Here is a 17147-nt window from a genome sequence, read left to right on the forward strand (position 1 = left end):
TGACAGGTGTGTTTTTAACAGCATCATGAGAGGACAGCCTGATTCTGCTTTCACCTCTCTAAGCACTGCCTCTGGACAGTGCTTGTTAGGCACAGATACTATTTGCTTCCATGGCAACAGCACCATGACTGACCAATCAGTGTTCTCTCCTCTGATGTGTTAATACCTTTAGTCATGTTACAGCCAAGTGCTGCTGGTCAGAGCCACTGTGCCAGTGTCTGCTCAGAGGCATGATGTTTGATTCATATTGCTCAGAGGACAGTCTACTTGGGCAATACACAACTTTTGCTGAGGGAGCCACCATCACCAAGGACAGTTGCAAAATCCGAGGAATCAAGGGAATCAAGCCGTGTGCTTCAGGTCACCTGGCCAGTGCCTCAGACAGAGGCCCAGCTCCTATCTATTGACAAAGGTGAGGAGGTGAGGGTACATTCAGAAATGATCTGACCCACCCCTCTGACCTCATGGAAGAAAACACCATGGGCCAGAAAGAGACAGGGTCTCGAACAGAACTCTCCTCCCTCACTCTTTATACCTAGAAATTCATGACATCATTTCCTCCCCTTGAAAATAAACATGCATTTAATATGTAGCAAGAATGTCATAATTAGTAAGAACCTTTTTCATTGTCCAATATGGTAGTCACTGGCGAACATAGCTAGTCAGCTCTTGAGATGTGTGAAAGTAAGGCACCAGTTAATAATTTACAATATTGAGTATATATTTGATGATTATTTGATAATTAGATAATATTTTGGCTATATTAGGTTAAATACGTTATTAAATTAATTGCATCTGTTTCTTTTTACGTTTTTAATGTGGCTGTGAGAAATTTTAAGATTACACATATGGCTCATATTACATATTTATTGGGCAGTGCTATTCTAGATGCTGTCATCCAAAAGCATATTTAACAATTTTAAAGAAGATGGTAAATAATCTGCCTGCAATGCAGGAGACCCGGGTTTGATCCCTAGGTTGGGAAGATCCTCTGGAGAAAGGAATAGCAACCCCCTCCAGTATTCTTAACTGGAGAATTCCATGGACAGAGGAGCCTAGCAGGCTACAATCCATGGGGTCACAAAGAGTTGGGCACAACTGAGTGACTAACACTTTCACTTTTTTCATCACATTATATTAGGTTGATATAAATCTTCAGTCTCTCTTAAGATTTTTCTTTGATTTATATATTTTGTTGCTATGAACCTTAAGATTTTTCTTCACTTATTTGGTAAATAAATCAGATTTATTTGGCCTGTAGAGTTTCCCATATTCTTGATCTTGTTGATTGCACCCTCCTTGTTTCATTTAACATATTTTGTAGCTTGATACCTGGAAACTGAGAGTTACATCTAGAGGCTTGGTTACATTGAGATTTGATTTTTCTGGGAAGAAAAATTCATTGGTGGTGTGTACTTCTGTCTAAATATCTGTCTGATTGCCTCAATTTTTTGGTGTTAAGATTGAGCAGTGGGTTCAGCATGATTATCCGTTGTACATTTCCCCATAATAATTTCTTCATATAATGGTTTTTGTACTTTTTTATGATCATTGCTTATGCTCATTATTTCACTAGAGGTTGCAAAGTGGTGAATATTCTTTCATTCCTTCATTTGTTAGCTGACATCCCTCTATAAAGAGATGATTCCCCTTGTCAAATTACCGACTTCCTCAAGGAGCAGCAGATACAAGAAAGGTAAGATATATACTTGATTCTTTGTCTTTATTTATCAGTTGCAGAAAAACAGGTTGGCTTTCTGGAATCCTCCAAATGTCCCTAGTGAGTTCCCCTGCCCTGTCTTGAGGGAAGACCATATTATGAACTCATAGATTTAAAATTTCGGGGTAGTAGATTTCCAGTAATTGCAGAGTTTTCTTTTTTAATGCTCACATTTTCTTATCAAGTTACTTCCTGAGTCCCAATGATAAAAATTCAGTAATCTTTATTAGTTTCTTTACTTTTGACATGCCACAATATTTTAGGCTGATTTTTCGCATTTTCTGCCCCAGATCTGGAATTAGTCATTCCTCCAAGGAGTCCTGTGGGATGGTTTTCAGACTACAGTCTTGGCACTAGGAATGTTCATCAATAGTGGGTTGAAAATTGTTTCTACAAAATAATATATTTATTTTTCAATAGAAAGTGCATCATGAGTTAATAATAATTCTTATTTAAATTGAAGATCACATATTTTTGCCTGATTTCATTGATTTTATTTTTTGATTGAATTATAGTTAATTTCCAGTGTTTAATTTCTGCTGTACAGCAAAGTGATTCAATTATATACATATCTACATTCTTTTTTAAATATTCTTTTCCATTATGATTTATCATAGGATATTGAATATAGTTTTCTGTACTATACAGTAGAACCTTGTTTATCCATTCTGTGTATAAAAGCTTACCTCTGCTAATCCCAACCTCCCAATCCCACCCCTTCCCCAGCTCCTTACCCCTTGCTAACCACAAGTTTTTTCTCTGTGTCCGTGATTCTGTTTCTGCTTCTGCTTCACAGATAGATTCGTTTGTGTTTTAGATTTCACATATAAGTGATATCATATGATATTTATCTTTCTCACTTCACTTAGTATGATAATCTCTAGTTGTATCCATGTTGCTCAAATGGCATTATTTTATTCCTTTTTATGGCTGAGTAGTGAAAATTCTGACTTTCTAATGATAGTATTTGTTATATCTTAACATGTATATATTATTTTAAAAATAATGATATAACCAACATTGTGATAGTTATTGTGAATTACATGATTACTGAAAACACTTTAAGATTGCTTTGTAGCTCTTTTTGTCCTTAGGGTAACCTAATCGAGATGTGAAATCAGATTGCTGTGTTTTAGTCCCCTGAGATAATCCCTCTCCGTGTGATTAAGTGACAACTAGATACCAGGTTTGTGCAGTACTATTGATAATGGGTGTTTCTCCTATTGTGAGTGAAGTTGAACATCTTTTCATATGTATAGGAGACATTTGAATTTCTTTGTAAACTCTGTTTTCCTATAGAATTACTGGCCTTTTTATTCTTTATTTTTTGAAACTTCTTATATTTGAGGGCTATTTACACTTTGTACTGTAGCTGAAAGTGATTTTTCCCCAGTTTGATATTTGTCTCCTTAACTTTGTTCATGACACCTTTGCTATGTTGAAGCTTTTAAATGTTGTTGTTTGATTCATTTTTTATTGGATATTTTCAAATTTATTTTAATTAAGAATTTGTATATTTTAGATATTAGCTATATGCATGTTTTAGATTTTTATTTACTTATTTTTGTAATTATAATATAAAGTTTATGTGTCATGGCATGAACATTATGAATATTTCTGTTTATGCCTTATGAGTTTTGTGTCATGCTTAGGAAGGCCTTCTCAACTTCAAGATGGTTTTTAAAAATGTATCAGAATATTTTTGACTATAGGCTGTAGAATGTCAAATTAAAGGTTGTGCATATATTAAGAATATTTATTTTGCATAGCAAAATAAAGATCTGGTACTAGGAAAGTCAGAGCATTAATTTTGTAGCCCAACAATGTCATCAAGGACTCAGTCTCTTTATATCTTTTTGTTTTGCAATCTTGAGCACAATAGTTTATCCTCCTAGGTTGACTCTTCTGGCCTCAGAGAGCCACCACTGTTCTAGGTATCACATGCAAACAATTACAACATAGGGAAAGGAGGTACCTCCTCAGATTTCAGGTTTTGAGAATATGGAAATCATTCTCAAGAAGTGCTGTGGCAAGTCTTAAGTCTGAATTGTGTCCTATGCACATTTCCAGTGTAATCACTGGCATTGGAGTTTAAATTGGCAAAATGACTTAATGAAGATTTAACCCTGGGACTTGAGAAAAGCCTCAGGCAAATGATCATGAGCAAGAAAGAAGAAGGAATCACTTGTGTGGTTTTGCAGATTTACTACTAACATATAAATCTTTGATCCACCTAAAATATATGTTGGTATAAATGAGCTAGGGATTAAGCTTATTTTTTCCTTGAACAACTAGTTAAGTGTCCTACTTGTTAACTAATTTATCTTTTTAATCAGCTATCTTATGACAGTTTCTAAGAGGAAACATTGAGGAAAATCTGCTGACACTATGAGAATTTGGGGTCAAGGATTTTCGGTTCACGATATCATATAACACTTCGTGAGACAGCACTTTCAAATCACTTTCTCACATGTACTAAATCCATGGTGTAGGAACACAATCTATGATATTCTCTCTCCATCTAAAATCTAGATAGACAGTATGGAATACAACTTAAAAATCTGAAATCATCTGCTAAGAAGTCACATGATATGCTAGCTTCAAAATAATCAAATGCTTAAATGTGTGTGTATTAAGTTGCTTCAGTCATGTCTGACTCTTTGCGACCCTATGGACTATAGCCTGCCAGGCTCCTCTGTCCAAGGGATTCTCTTATTTATTATAAAAAAAACTAAATGGCCACTATGTGTCTGCCATATGGTGGCCTTACAAAGCTTAACATTTTAGGTAAGGAAGAGAGACAAGAGCAAATATATTCTGTGTGTGTGTGTGTCCATTGTACACATACAGTGGAAAAAAGAGTAAGAGGGATGAGAGTGCCAGGGTATGGGGAGTGTTTTTAAATACAGTTGTTAGGGAAGATCCCACTAGGAGGTGACATTTGAATAGAGGCACGAGGCAGAACAAGCCTAATGGCTATCTAGGGAGAAATCGGCCTGGGTGAAGGAACAAAGTGCCGAGGCCCTTAGGCAGGACTCTTCTTAGGACTAATCGGTGGAATAGGTGAATTGAAGAGGAGATGACATCAGAGAAGTGGAGGAGCTTACAGGCTTTCTTCTAGGGCCTTATAGACTGTTGTAAGGATGTTGGCTTCTCATATTTTCTTCTAGTCTGTGACATGCCTTTTCATTCTCTTAGCAGTGTGTTCCAAGAACAGAAGATTTAATTTTAATAAAAATCACTTTTTTCTCTTAAAAAAAGGATATTGGCTTCTTCTCTCAATGAGGTTGAGACAACTCTAAAAAAAAATAAAAGTGATGAAGGAGAGAGAGGGAGAAAGGAAAGAAAAGAAAGAAAGGGACGGAGGAAGGTAGGGAAAAATGAAGGGATAAATCTGAATAATGTTTTCAGAGGATCATTCTGGTTCCTGTGTTGAAAATGGACTGTGGGGAGTCAAGGGCAGAAAGCCAAGAGATGAGGTAGGAAGCTGTTGTCGTGATTCAGTTAAGAAGTGACGTGGAACAGATGAGAGGTGTTGCAAAGGAACCAGATTCTGGTTTTACTTTGAAGGTAGAGCTAAGAAGATCTGTTGATGGATTTGGTATGAGATATGATAGGAGGAGAGAGGCAAGGATGATGTCAAGACTTTTGGCTTCAGTAGCCGAAAGGATGGAGTTACTGTTTGCAGAGATGTTTTGTAGGCTGTGAAATAAGCATTCTGCTCTGGATGTGTCAGGCTTGAGAAAGCTACTCTGCATTCATGTGGAGCTGCTGAGCAGGCAGTTGGATGGAAAGGCACAAAGTTTAGGGTCATGTTTGTGCATTTGGAGTACAGCCATGAGTCACAAGGAGATTTTTAGGGGATGAGTCTAGATAGAGCAAGGAGTGGGTCTGGATATTCCATGATTTAAAAATTTGGAAGATAAGATGGAACCAACGAAGGAGGGTGAAAAGGAGCAATTTCTGTAAAACAGGAGGTAGAAGAGAGAATAATGTCCCCTAAACTAGGATGTGATTTAAGGAGGAGAGAGTGATCAACTGTGTTAAATGATGCTGATGCATTGTTTGCTTGAGTGGTGTGGAGATCCTTTGGTGGTCTTTTTTAAAAAAATTATTGAAGTATAGTTGACTTGCGACATTGTGTTAGTTTCTGCTACACAGCAGAGTGATTCAATTATACATATATATTCTTTTTCACATTTTTTCTATTATGGTTTATTATAGGATTTTGAATATAGTCCCCTGTGCTGTATAGTAGGACTGTTGTTTATCCATCCTATATATGATAGTTTGCATCTGCTGATTCTAAACTCCCAACTTACCCCTCTCCGCTTCCTTCTACCTTGGCAACCACAAGTCTGTTCTGTATGTCTGTGAGTATATTTCTGTTTTGTGGATAAGTTCATTTATGTCATATTTTAGATTCTACATATAAGTGATATCATATGGTATTTGTATTTCTCTTTTTGACTTATTTCACTTCGTGTGATAATCTCTGTGTCCATCTATGTTGCTGCAAATGGCATTATTTCATTCTTTTTTATGACCAAGTAGTATTCCATTATATGTATGTACCATATCTCCTTTTCCATTCGTGGTTGTTTAGGTCGTTTCCGTGTCCTGGCTATTGTAAGTAGTGCTGCAATGAACATAGGGGTGTATGTATCTTTTCAAATTATCATTTTGTTCAGATACATGCCCAGGAGTGGGATTGCTGGACCATATGGCAGTTCTATTAGTTTTTTGAGGAACCTCCATACTGTTTTCCATAGTGGCTGTACCAATTTACATTCCTAGACCCTTTGATGGTCTTGATAACTCATTTGGAGAAGCAGTCAGTACAGAAGGGTCTTATTAGAGCAGGTTCAAAAGAGAATGGGTGATGAGAGATCATGAGTATAAATGACTCTTAAGGAGGTTTATTCTTACGTATGATGAATAATCTTTGTGATCCCATGGACTATTATAGCCCACCAGGCTCCTCTGTCCATGGAATTCTCCAGGCAAAAATACTAGAGTGGGTTGCCATTCCCTTCTTCAGGGGATCCTCCCAACTCTGGGTCTTCTGCATTGCAGACAGATTCTTTCCCAACTGAGCCACCAAGGAAGCCTGAAGTGACTTGGGCCTGGTGTTAATTAGCCCCAAATTACTGTTCCTGTCCCTCTGTGAGCCTTCAAGACAGGGCCAATTAGTTTTACTTTGTTTTGTGGCCAAAACCAAATTCCTAACTTTGATCATGCATGTTAATCACCTCTGGGGATAACCTGAGAGAGCTGTACGCAAACCATTGCAAACTCATCCACAGTTCTGGAGACCCACCTTGAAGTGTTTGTCTAACAAGTGGCTGCTGGCCTTCTCTGCTGTGAAAATTTTCTCTATAATGTGAAGTAAACTGGGACAAATCATTCTGACTGGGCCTGCTGAACGGCAGGTGCCCTGGATGAGGGTAGAAAATAATAGCCCTCTTTGATTGTACAGCACTTCCTGGTTTACAGACTGCTTTCCTAGCCAGTATCTCATTGGATCCTCATAAAAGCCATGTGATGTCACCCAGGCAGATGATGCTCTCAGCATTTTACAGAGGAGGAAGCTGAGGACTCCACTCCAGTGACTGAGGCGTTGCTTTAGAGCATAGAGCTGGGAGTAGCACCTAGGACTTCTGACTGTTTCATTCAGTCAGATTCCACTGGCCAAATCAGCACTATTGTACTTAGTTGGAGTGATCACAACCTAGATCTGCTTCCCTGTGTCATGTGTTCCTGGTAAGAGGAAGGGAAAGAAGGGCAGCAGTTAGCTCTTACTGTGGTTCTTGAACAGCCTGAGGCTTCCCTGCCCTGCTTTGGTTTCTGAAAGTCATCAACTTTAAGCTCTGCTCTCTTCTCTTGGGCTCTTCTAGGTTAGATTGTCTGTTTTTCACTGGTTGTGTCTCAGCATTTGATGGGCTTTGACAAACCTCTCAGACTGCGCTGGATGACTCCACTTCTGTTAAAATCAAGCGTAGCTCCTTTTGAAACCAAGAGATTAAAGCATTAGATAAAATGACAGGAGGCCCTTCATTTTATGTTCCTGAAATTAGATAACTTTTCTTCCATTTTCCAAGAATGTTCCAGAACTAATTTTAGAGAGTATAATTTACATATCAGTGTCCCTAGTCAAAACAAATGAAATGCAGCTATATGTTATGTTTGGATAGGAGGGCGTTAAAGGGGAAATTTGGAGCTGAGGTGGTGGAATTGATGAAGCTGAATTTTTTCTGCTATGGATCATGCCTCCTTTAAGATGTTGTTATTTAAAAAGGCATCACTGTGAGGTTGCTAGTATCCTCAAGCGGCAAACCCATATAGAGTGTGTGAGAATGTGTAGAATGTGGGGCGCTGGTCTGATTACTAATTACACAGTATGGTGCATTTACGCATGCCAGGTTTCATTATTCCAGATGAACTTCCGGTTTTCTGGCTCTAGACACTTGATGGAATTACTCAGTGGATCTGAACTCTGAGAGGAGAGAGAACAGATGGAAATTCCCTCACTCATCACACTCGACACGTGGCCTTGAGGCCACAGTCAGCATCACAGGTCAATCTACATGAAGGAAAGACAAAAAGATGCTGGGAAAAATGGCTGGCAAATCCGTGCTTGTCTTACTGGGTTCTCCCTGCAGACCAGTAATAAGGATATATCCAAAAAGTCATGTGGAGCAGGTGAGGAAGGAGAAGGGTAAGAGGTGGATGTACGTGGGAGATCTCAGATCCAGCTGGGTGCCTTGAAAGTAGTGAACAAATGTGGTACTGATATAACCACTCTCATATACTCACAATAACAGATAATGAAGTAAACTATTCATGGTGGCAATATCTATCACAATTAAAAGGTACATACTCTTTGATCCAGCAGTTTCACTATGAGGCATTTATCCTTTTCTTATTGGTGTGTACAAAAGCTCATTGCAGAATTGTTTGCAAGAGCAAAGCTGGAATTAGCCTCAGTATCTAAGAAGTTGGTAATTGCATTATATTCTGTTGAAGCAGTGAATCACAGTGCAGCCATTTGACAATTATAGACTGAGATGGAATGTGTTTCAAGGCATTTTAAATGAAAGTGTGAGTGTGTGTGTGTGAGTAGAGGCAGGGGTTTCATGTATTGTAGGTGTGTTGGTCAGGATCCTCAGGATCCCATTGGGAAACAAAATTTTCCCCAGCTGGTTCAGATGTTGAGACTGTAGTGAATGGACTGTGTATGGGCAGAGGCACTTAGACACCAGCACCAGTGGGAGAAGCCACTGCCTCCTTATAGTGGAAATGGAGGCTCTCCACCCAGGTCTCCTTTCTAGGGCTGATGCACCTGTTCCCAGAGGCTGGGAATATCAACTGCTGTTGGCTCGCAGCTGTCCGCTCACATGGTTGCCTTTAGCCATCACAAAGGACAGCTTCTTTCAGGTTACACTGTCCTGGGGATGGCCATGGCCAATAACTATCTGATGCAGGCCTACAAAAGCCCAACCCCCTTTTCTCAATTTGGGACATTTCTGAAGGACCGGCACAGTTCCAGAGCTCCCTGTAGCATCATTGGAGGTCTCATTGAACTGTATTTCATGTTAACTTCTTCTGGCCAGTCCTGCTTTCTTCCTTTCCTTACAGTTATATCTCCTAAGATGCTCCTCATTAAGCTATGTGCGTGTACCTCTCCATCTCAGTCTGTTTCCAGGAAACCTAGATTAAGGTACATCCTTGGAGCTGAAGGGGCTGAATGCTGGAGCCTGGAGTGTGGGTTGCATGTTGGAGCTTTAGGTGTGGAGGTGTGCAGCTACCATCAGGGATTGGGGACCAGGACAGGGAAAGAAGCAATACCCAAACCTCTCTCTCTTTCCATCCTCCAGCTTCCTTCCTTCTGTGCCAGTCATTGGAAGCTCAACTGGAAACCAGCCAGTAAGGGAGACTGAGTAATGAAGTACGTAGGGGCCACCTCTTTGGGGCAAATAGGATGTAAAATGGATTGAGAATGGGAGTGGCAAATGGAGAATAAGTAGCACAGTTGTTTAATTGCCAAGTCATGTCTGATTTTTGTGACCCCATGGACTGTAGCCTACCAGGCTCCTCTGTCCATGGGATTTCCCAGGCAAGAATTCTGGAGTGGGTTGCCATTTCCTTCTTCAGGGGATCTTCCCAATCCAGGGATTGAACCCACGTCTCCTGCATTGGCAGGCGGATTCTTAAATGCTGAGACACCTGGGAATCCCAAGTAGCACAGTCTCTTCCATTTATGTAAACGGGAGGAATATGTAGATATATACATATATGCAGGAATATATATATTCATAATACATATGCATATAATTCATGTATATACATAAGATATGCTTGCTTATGCATACATGTCTGGAATGATCTAGAATAAGATATAATGACTATTTCTGAAGGTTAGGGCAACTGTGCAACTAGAATGTGAAGGAGATTTGTCCTTCCTTCTATTCTGACCATTTGAAAATCTTTTATGTGTGTGCACGTGTATTTAATACTGTATTTGAAAAAAGTTTAAAATTAAAGTATTGAACTTCTTGTAGGGAATTAAGAGATTGGAGTTGGTTCCTTCATTTGTGGGTGGTTATAATGGAGGTTATTAGGTGCTTTATATTTATTGCATGCATGAATTCAAAGAGGAGAGGTCTTTGCCCTCCAGGAATTTATAGCCTAGGGTAGTGTAGATGACAGTAATGCAATGGTGTTGCCAAAAGGGACCCCTTCTAGGGCCTAAGAGTGGGCTCTTGTCTAACACTGGAAAATGAGTTGTCTGAGGAGACACACACTGACAAAGCAAAAGACTTTATTGGGATCATATGGTTTGAAAAAGGTCTCTAGGGCAGCCACCTGTTACTTGGGATATTGTGTCCTGGGTTGGATCCTTTCTTTGCTTCCTACTAACTACATGAACAATTACAAAGTCAACCTCTCTGGGCCTCTGTGTTGTGAAGGTTAGATTGAAGTGGTGTGTATATGTACCCTGATGAGCTTTCTCTTTCTTCCCCTTCTTCTGTACCTTTCACCAGTAGGTGACCACAACTGTCTTTCTCATTCACAATTGATTGCCAGGTATCATGCTCCCCAGTCAGGGAGGGGTATCAAACAGCCCCCCAGTCAGCCACATGAATTCAAACAGGAGTCTTCAGGTGTTAACTTGACCCCCACAGCTGCAAGGTGGTACCCTTCCCCTCCTTCATCGCAGAGTCTCATCCCCTCCACATCACTTGTGTAGAGAGATGCTGCTGAGACTTACCTTTCTGCCAGGCATAGTTTTGCATAGTCCTTTCTTGGCTAATCCATACCTCCCATGTATGAGGAGTAGCATTTTATAGTGATTAAGAACATGGACTTTGAATTTCAATACACCTCAGCACTGATGTGCTGTATGATATTAAGCAAGTTGCTTAACCCCTCTGAGCGTCTGTTTCCTCCTTTGTAAAGTAGGGATAAAAGTACTCATCTCTTTGTTTGGAATGATGATTGAGGTAAGGTTTGGAAATACCTTAGCAGGCATCTTGGGGCCTCATGAGCACTCGATAAAGGGTGATAATTGTGAGGCTGGCCACAGTTGGGGTCCTATCTGGAAGGCACGATGTTCCTCTTTAGTCACGGCCACTCTGCTTGTGTTACTGTGGGCTCACATCTGCTGCTTCTGCCTCATCCAGTGGAAGCCCTGGGAGTCTGGGGGATCACTTCAAGTGCTGTATACGTCTATGGGCAGACCATTTCCTCCATACCCTCTGTCAGCTCCACAGCAGCTGTGATTGGAGGGCTGAGAGAGAGCCCTGAGGGAGTTTTTCCTCTCCACAGTACTAAAGCCTCACTGTGCTTGCCAGGTGTGGGGCCTCTGATTTTCTGAGAGGTGCGGACATGTTTCCTTCTCCCCAAGGGGGAGCAGTAATCCAGTCTTTTCAAGCTGACAAGGGATTCATCACTGGGGAGCAAGGGCAGAATCTCTGTTCTTCTTTCAAAGATCTAGGTTAACATGGCTTCATTTCCAAGACCTTTTGCTGAAAGGATTATTTCAAATTTACAGTCTGAGAAGTGAAAACTTAACTGTCCTGTGTCCTGGAAATTTTGAGTCCAGTGACCGCTTGGAGATATTACCAAACTGAACTTGGGTCCATTTGGCTGACATGCAGCAAAGCCAGTCTGCTGACAACAGGTGTGGGACGGAAGGTACAGTGCTTATCGCATGTGCCAAGTGAGGGGGTGGGAGGTGAGCCTCAAGTCTACTCCGCTTGGTCTTGGAGTGAGGAGTTGTTTTTTTTGTTTGTTTGTTTTTTAAGGGAGAAGAATATGGAGGCTGGGATTAATCATTGTGACATTTCTGTGATATTTCTTAATCGTGGTTTCAGGAATCAGGATGTCTCTGGTTTAGGATTCTCTGGCTAGGTGCTCCGTCACTCGTGGCCCTGTTAGCTCGTCTTGCCCTGTAGAAGGGACCTGAGTGTGTTTGTTAGTGATGATGTCTGTAATAGCAACTTCAGTACATTAATGATGTTATCGGCAACCAACAACTTCAATCATCTAACTCTTGATTAGTGCTCAATGCAGGATTGAAGATAAGAATGGGAATGAAGTTTTGGATAGAGACATTAATCATGAACTTGGTTTTAGGGGAACTTGGTTTCATAGAGACAACTCTAGGTGAGAAACTGAACAGGGATTTGAAGAATCAGATTGAGACCTTGAAGTACAGACTAAAAGTGACTCTGTCATCTTATTCCATGAGGATTTTCAACAGAACAAACTGGTAGATTCTTTCTTCACCTTGAAAACCCTTCAGAGATTTCCCACTCCTCATTTTTCCCAAGAAGCATAACCCCAAGGGGGAAACTGACCTTGAACTCTCTTAAGGAGAAGTCAGCCTCCTTTCTAGATGTGAAGACTGATCTGAGGACCACCGTGTGACCTCCTGATGCTGCTCAGGAGTCTTCCCATTTCTTACTTTCACCAACATATATACAAAGAACATACGTGCAACATGTATCTATTCATTTACTCCCGGTACTGCTAACAGGGAAAAAAAAGGCTGGTTAAGATTTGCCCTGCCACGCATGAGCTCATGTTATACTTAGGGAAACCAGCATATGAACAGAGCACAAATTGAGAAAAATCATGATGGAGCTAAGTGCAAGCTTTATAGGTGGAGGTGAGATGCAAAATATTTGACAGGCAGAGTCACCGTGAAGTCTGCATTTCTCACCAACACCCAAGGCAGGATGACTAGGTGGAGGCCAGATGGACACAGGGCATTTGTCTGCAGGGGGCTAGCACCACCACCAGGAGTATCAACTTTTTTGTGGATCCAGGGTCGATCTGGGGTTGCTGGGATGGACACAAGGAAATGAAGGGCTTACCACGAGCTGGCTGGGTGGCAGGCACTGCAAGACTGAGGGACTTGAGCAGCCAAAGCAGTGAGAACCCAAGGAGGAATTGGGGGACAAGAGCAGGGTTACCGTTCCACTGATATTTCAGTATTTTACAAACAATACGGTTGTACCAGTGCCTTGCTCCTAGTGTGTGTTAATTGCTCGGTTGTGTCTGACTCTTTGCAACCTCATGGACTTGTAGCTTGCCAGGCTCCTCTGTCCATGGAATTCTCCTGGCAAGAATACTGGAGTGGGTTGCCATTTCCTTCTCCAGGGGATTTTCCCGACCCAGGTATTGAACCTGGGTCTCCTGCATTGCAGGCAGATTCTTTACCATCTGAGCCACTAGGGAAGCCCTTGCTTCTATAGCAGCAATATGCAGTAGAAATTCAATGAGAGGCACATATGTAATTTACAGTTTTTTAGGAACTAAATAAATGGGAAATTAATTTTAATATTTGATTTCACTCAGTGGATCCAAAATGCTGTCATTTCAACATGTAACTAATACACAGTGTGATTAATGAGATAGTTTACCCTTTTTTGAAATCTAGTGTATATTTGGAAATTACAGCCCTTCTCAGGTCAGAAAGTACCCAGTGGACACACGTGGGTACTGTATGACAGCACAGGTCTAGAAAGACTGTGGGGAAGGCTGTTTTCTTTTTCTCTCTCCACTTCCTGGATTTTGGGGGAGGTGACCTCCCAGTTGTCTATGATTTTCTGCAGGATCTTCCCGGGGTTTTTTCCCCACTGTTCAGCTCACCTATATGCGCACACATCCCTTAACAGGTGTAGAATTTATGACAAGAGACGGTGGCTTTTTCAGCTCGGAGCTCAATTACATTAATTACCTGCCCCATTGCTTAATGCTGGCTTCATTAACAAACCAGAGCATGACTTAATTGCTCTTTAAGCTTTGCATTTTCAGATGTAATTTACCTGCAGCCTGAAACTTGGGCACCTGTGGATTTAGAAGTCTAACTGGGAATTGCTGCATGCTGAGACCTTCCTTGCTAGGCCTCCTGAGCTGGTGTCCTTCTTTTTAATTCAGCCACCTCAGATGAGTTGTTTGCTTTCCTTTTTTCCCACTGCTAGCAGGTGACGCCCAAAGCTTCAGAAGCATTTCCTGTGTTTCAGCGCCACCTTGTGGTGTAGAGGAAAAAGTCCTGAAGTAGGCTGCGTCCATCTTGGGATCCTTGAGCATAATTAACAGCCTTGAAGGGCCATCTGGCTTTTGTTGTCTCCTTGAGTCTGAGAGGAAATGAGATTTGTTATTGGATATGGAACATCTCCTACAGGCTAACTGCCTGCTGAGAAATCAGGCAGTGTAGTGGGTCCAATTTGAACTAAGCAGAGAGTCACAAAGAAACATAAATCCGGGCTGCTACTGTTCTATTATTTAAATTGAATTGTGTCCACATTTCACAGATGACTTGGCTTAGCCAGGGAACTTGGCATCTCCAGCTGCTGTTACTGTAAAATGTTGAGCTCATGTTTTCAGTTGCTCCAAGTCAGGAATTAGCCCCTGGCCGTTGGTGATACACCCTGGAAACTGCATTCACTCGACCTGCAGATGAATTTTACTAAGACTTGTGGGTTTGGCCAGGACTGGTTGAAAATAAATGACATTAGAAAACAGATAGATGGGGCAAAAGCTTAACCTCCATAACCTCACTTATTCCCTATTATCTGGCACCCATACTCCTTTATCCCTTTATCATTTACTTCTGGCAGAAAAGTATGAGCGTTTGCAATTTCCTTACTGGTTCAGAGAGAGACAATTGATTGCCTTGGTCACACCATTAGTCTCTGGCAGACTCTTCCTGAGTAACTTCCCACTCTTAATGATTGACTGCTTCATCCCACAGATTTCTGTTAAAAATAAGTCATCAGTTTTTTTTTTTTTTTTTTTTTGCAGAGATATGCTCATACTAAAGAGCAATAAATAGAGTCAGTATCCAGAGGCCTCAGTCTCCAAACACCAAAGCCTTAGGGGACATGTTTAACTGTTGTCACGCATTCCAATCCAAACTCTATTCTTCATTAGCTGTGTAACTTGGGCAGAATGTTTACTGGTGAGATTTCTGTGCCTCAGTTTCCTCTTCCCATTAAATGAATTTAAGAACATGTAAAGGCCTTTATTTGGACCTGCTAAGAATTCACTGATGTTGATAATTAGGGCTAGGACTGAGATGAGGTAAGTGAGGTACAAAATGACTCTGAAAGTGGGTGCCTGATGATGATGATGAAGCTGATACTGACATGGTGTTTGCCTTAGTCAATTTGGGTCACTGTATCTATGGACCTTAGACTGGGTAGTTTACAAACAAGAAGAAATTTTTTTGTGTGGTTCTGGAGACTGGAAGTCTGAGGTCAAGGTGCCAGCACAATTGGGTTCTGGCCAGGACTGTGTGGTTTGTAGATGTCTTGTTGTATCCTTTCTTGGCAGGGAGGGAGACATGGCTCTCCCTCTTTATATGGACATTAATCCCAACATGGAGGTTCCACCCTCATGACCCAGTCACCTCCCAAAGGCCCCACCTCCTCATACCATCACATTGGGGGTTAGGATTTCAGCATATGAATTTGGGGGAGACATGCTCAGAAGAAGGCACAAACTGTACAGCACAGTGTGAGACCAGACCGTCAGTACACTAATCGAGGGATCAGACTTGGCACCATCCATGTCATGCCAAGATATTTCCAGCCTCCTGATGCACCTTGAATCCGTTCAACCCTTCAGACTGAGCTTCTATTGTACAGGGACAGTTAAACAACACTGTAAGACAGCAGCAAAGACAGATCCAAATCCAGAAGGGGGGGAGCATTTCCCAGGATATTTGGTGCCATCTATTTCATGGTAGCTAAGTTAAACGAGACTAAAGGGAAAAAGGAAAAGATGCAGTGAATCATCCTGGATCAGATATTGATCTGAACAAACTGACTAAAGGAAATTTTGGGGTCAGTTCAGAAAATTTGAATATTATCTGGATATTAGCTGCTACAGTAAATATTATTCATTGAAAAAATAGATAATAGTGTATAGTCTCATGTCAGCCAAAACATGCATACAAATATATGTAGAAAATGACCCCAAATGACTTGCCCTAAGGTGTAATAGGGGTGATCTCTGCATGGTAAAAATGTGATGTTTTTAAGTTTTTTTCATTTGCTTTTTATTATTTTCCACTATACATAGGTCCTATTTCTATAACTAACAAGTTGTTTTTAAAAATTATTAAACCAAATTGTTAAAAGAAGAATTTTTAAAATTCTTTAAGGCAAAACCAGAATTCTTTAAAATTTTTAATAAGTCCTTTAAAATAAGAGAATGAAAAAGCCTTGCCTGTTTAATTCTTGATTTTGCTGAAATCTGGCTTGATCTGGAAAAATAGCTATGAAAACTAGCTGTATTGTTTATTCTCACTCTCCTTTTCCCTTCAGGAGCAATCATTGAAGCTGCTGGAAGTGGCTGCCCTAAATGTTTTCTGTGACTGTCACGCAGTTGTAATCAATCTGGCTACTTCCACCCAGCAAAGGCATTTTCTCAGTAGGGTTCTTGGAACATATTTCAAAGCTTAAGAACATCCAGGGCAAGGTATGTTGAAAGCTTTTGCTTTTAACAGCTGGAAAGAACTGCTTCTCCATATCCCTGCCCGAGAAAAACTGAAATCCTGATTAAGGAAATGATTACTCCAGGACAAACAACTGATTAGAGGATGGGCACACAGGCCTCCTGATGCCTGAGCCTCGGTTTCTTTCTTCTAGTAATTTGTTTGTCGTATATTTATTTATCGTCTCTTCTTTGTGGGTGTGAGGGGTACAGTGAAGCAGGTGCCACTCCTGCCCACAGTCCTAACCCCCTCTTAGTGCTTTGTTTCTTGGGGGAATGCCCTCCTCTGGTTCAAAAGATCCTTGTCTTTTGGGTAATGAACTGAAAATCCAAATGTGCTTATATAATTTTCACATGAGAAATAAGAGATTCTTAGTTCAACAGCAAAATTCAATGGCAGGGGCAAGAATTTTGCCCC

At 40.8% G+C, this 17147-nt stretch overlaps 1 protein-coding gene across 1 annotated transcript in view; it reads left to right on the forward strand.

The window, feature by feature from the left end:
* Window positions 1–349: 349 nt before the first annotated feature.
* The window catches only part of LOC145537992 (uncharacterized), a 279729-nt gene continuing 262931 nt past the window's right edge, over window positions 350–17147 (forward strand). Inside the window, exons 1-2 of the mRNA XM_081569171.1 lie at window positions 350–412; window positions 1621–1696. Coding sequence (XP_081425297.1) covers window positions 1642–1696 — 55 coding nt within the window. The 5' untranslated portion in view covers window positions 350–412; window positions 1621–1641. The remainder of the gene's footprint in view (window positions 413–1620; window positions 1697–17147) is intronic.

The sequence above is a fragment of the Giraffa tippelskirchi genome, chromosome 2 (assembly GCF_054371585.1).
Source record: "Giraffa tippelskirchi isolate mGirTip1 chromosome 2, T2T-mGirTip1v1.2.pri, whole genome shotgun sequence".
In the NCBI taxonomy this organism is placed as follows: domain Eukaryota; kingdom Metazoa; phylum Chordata; class Mammalia; order Artiodactyla; family Giraffidae; genus Giraffa; species Giraffa tippelskirchi.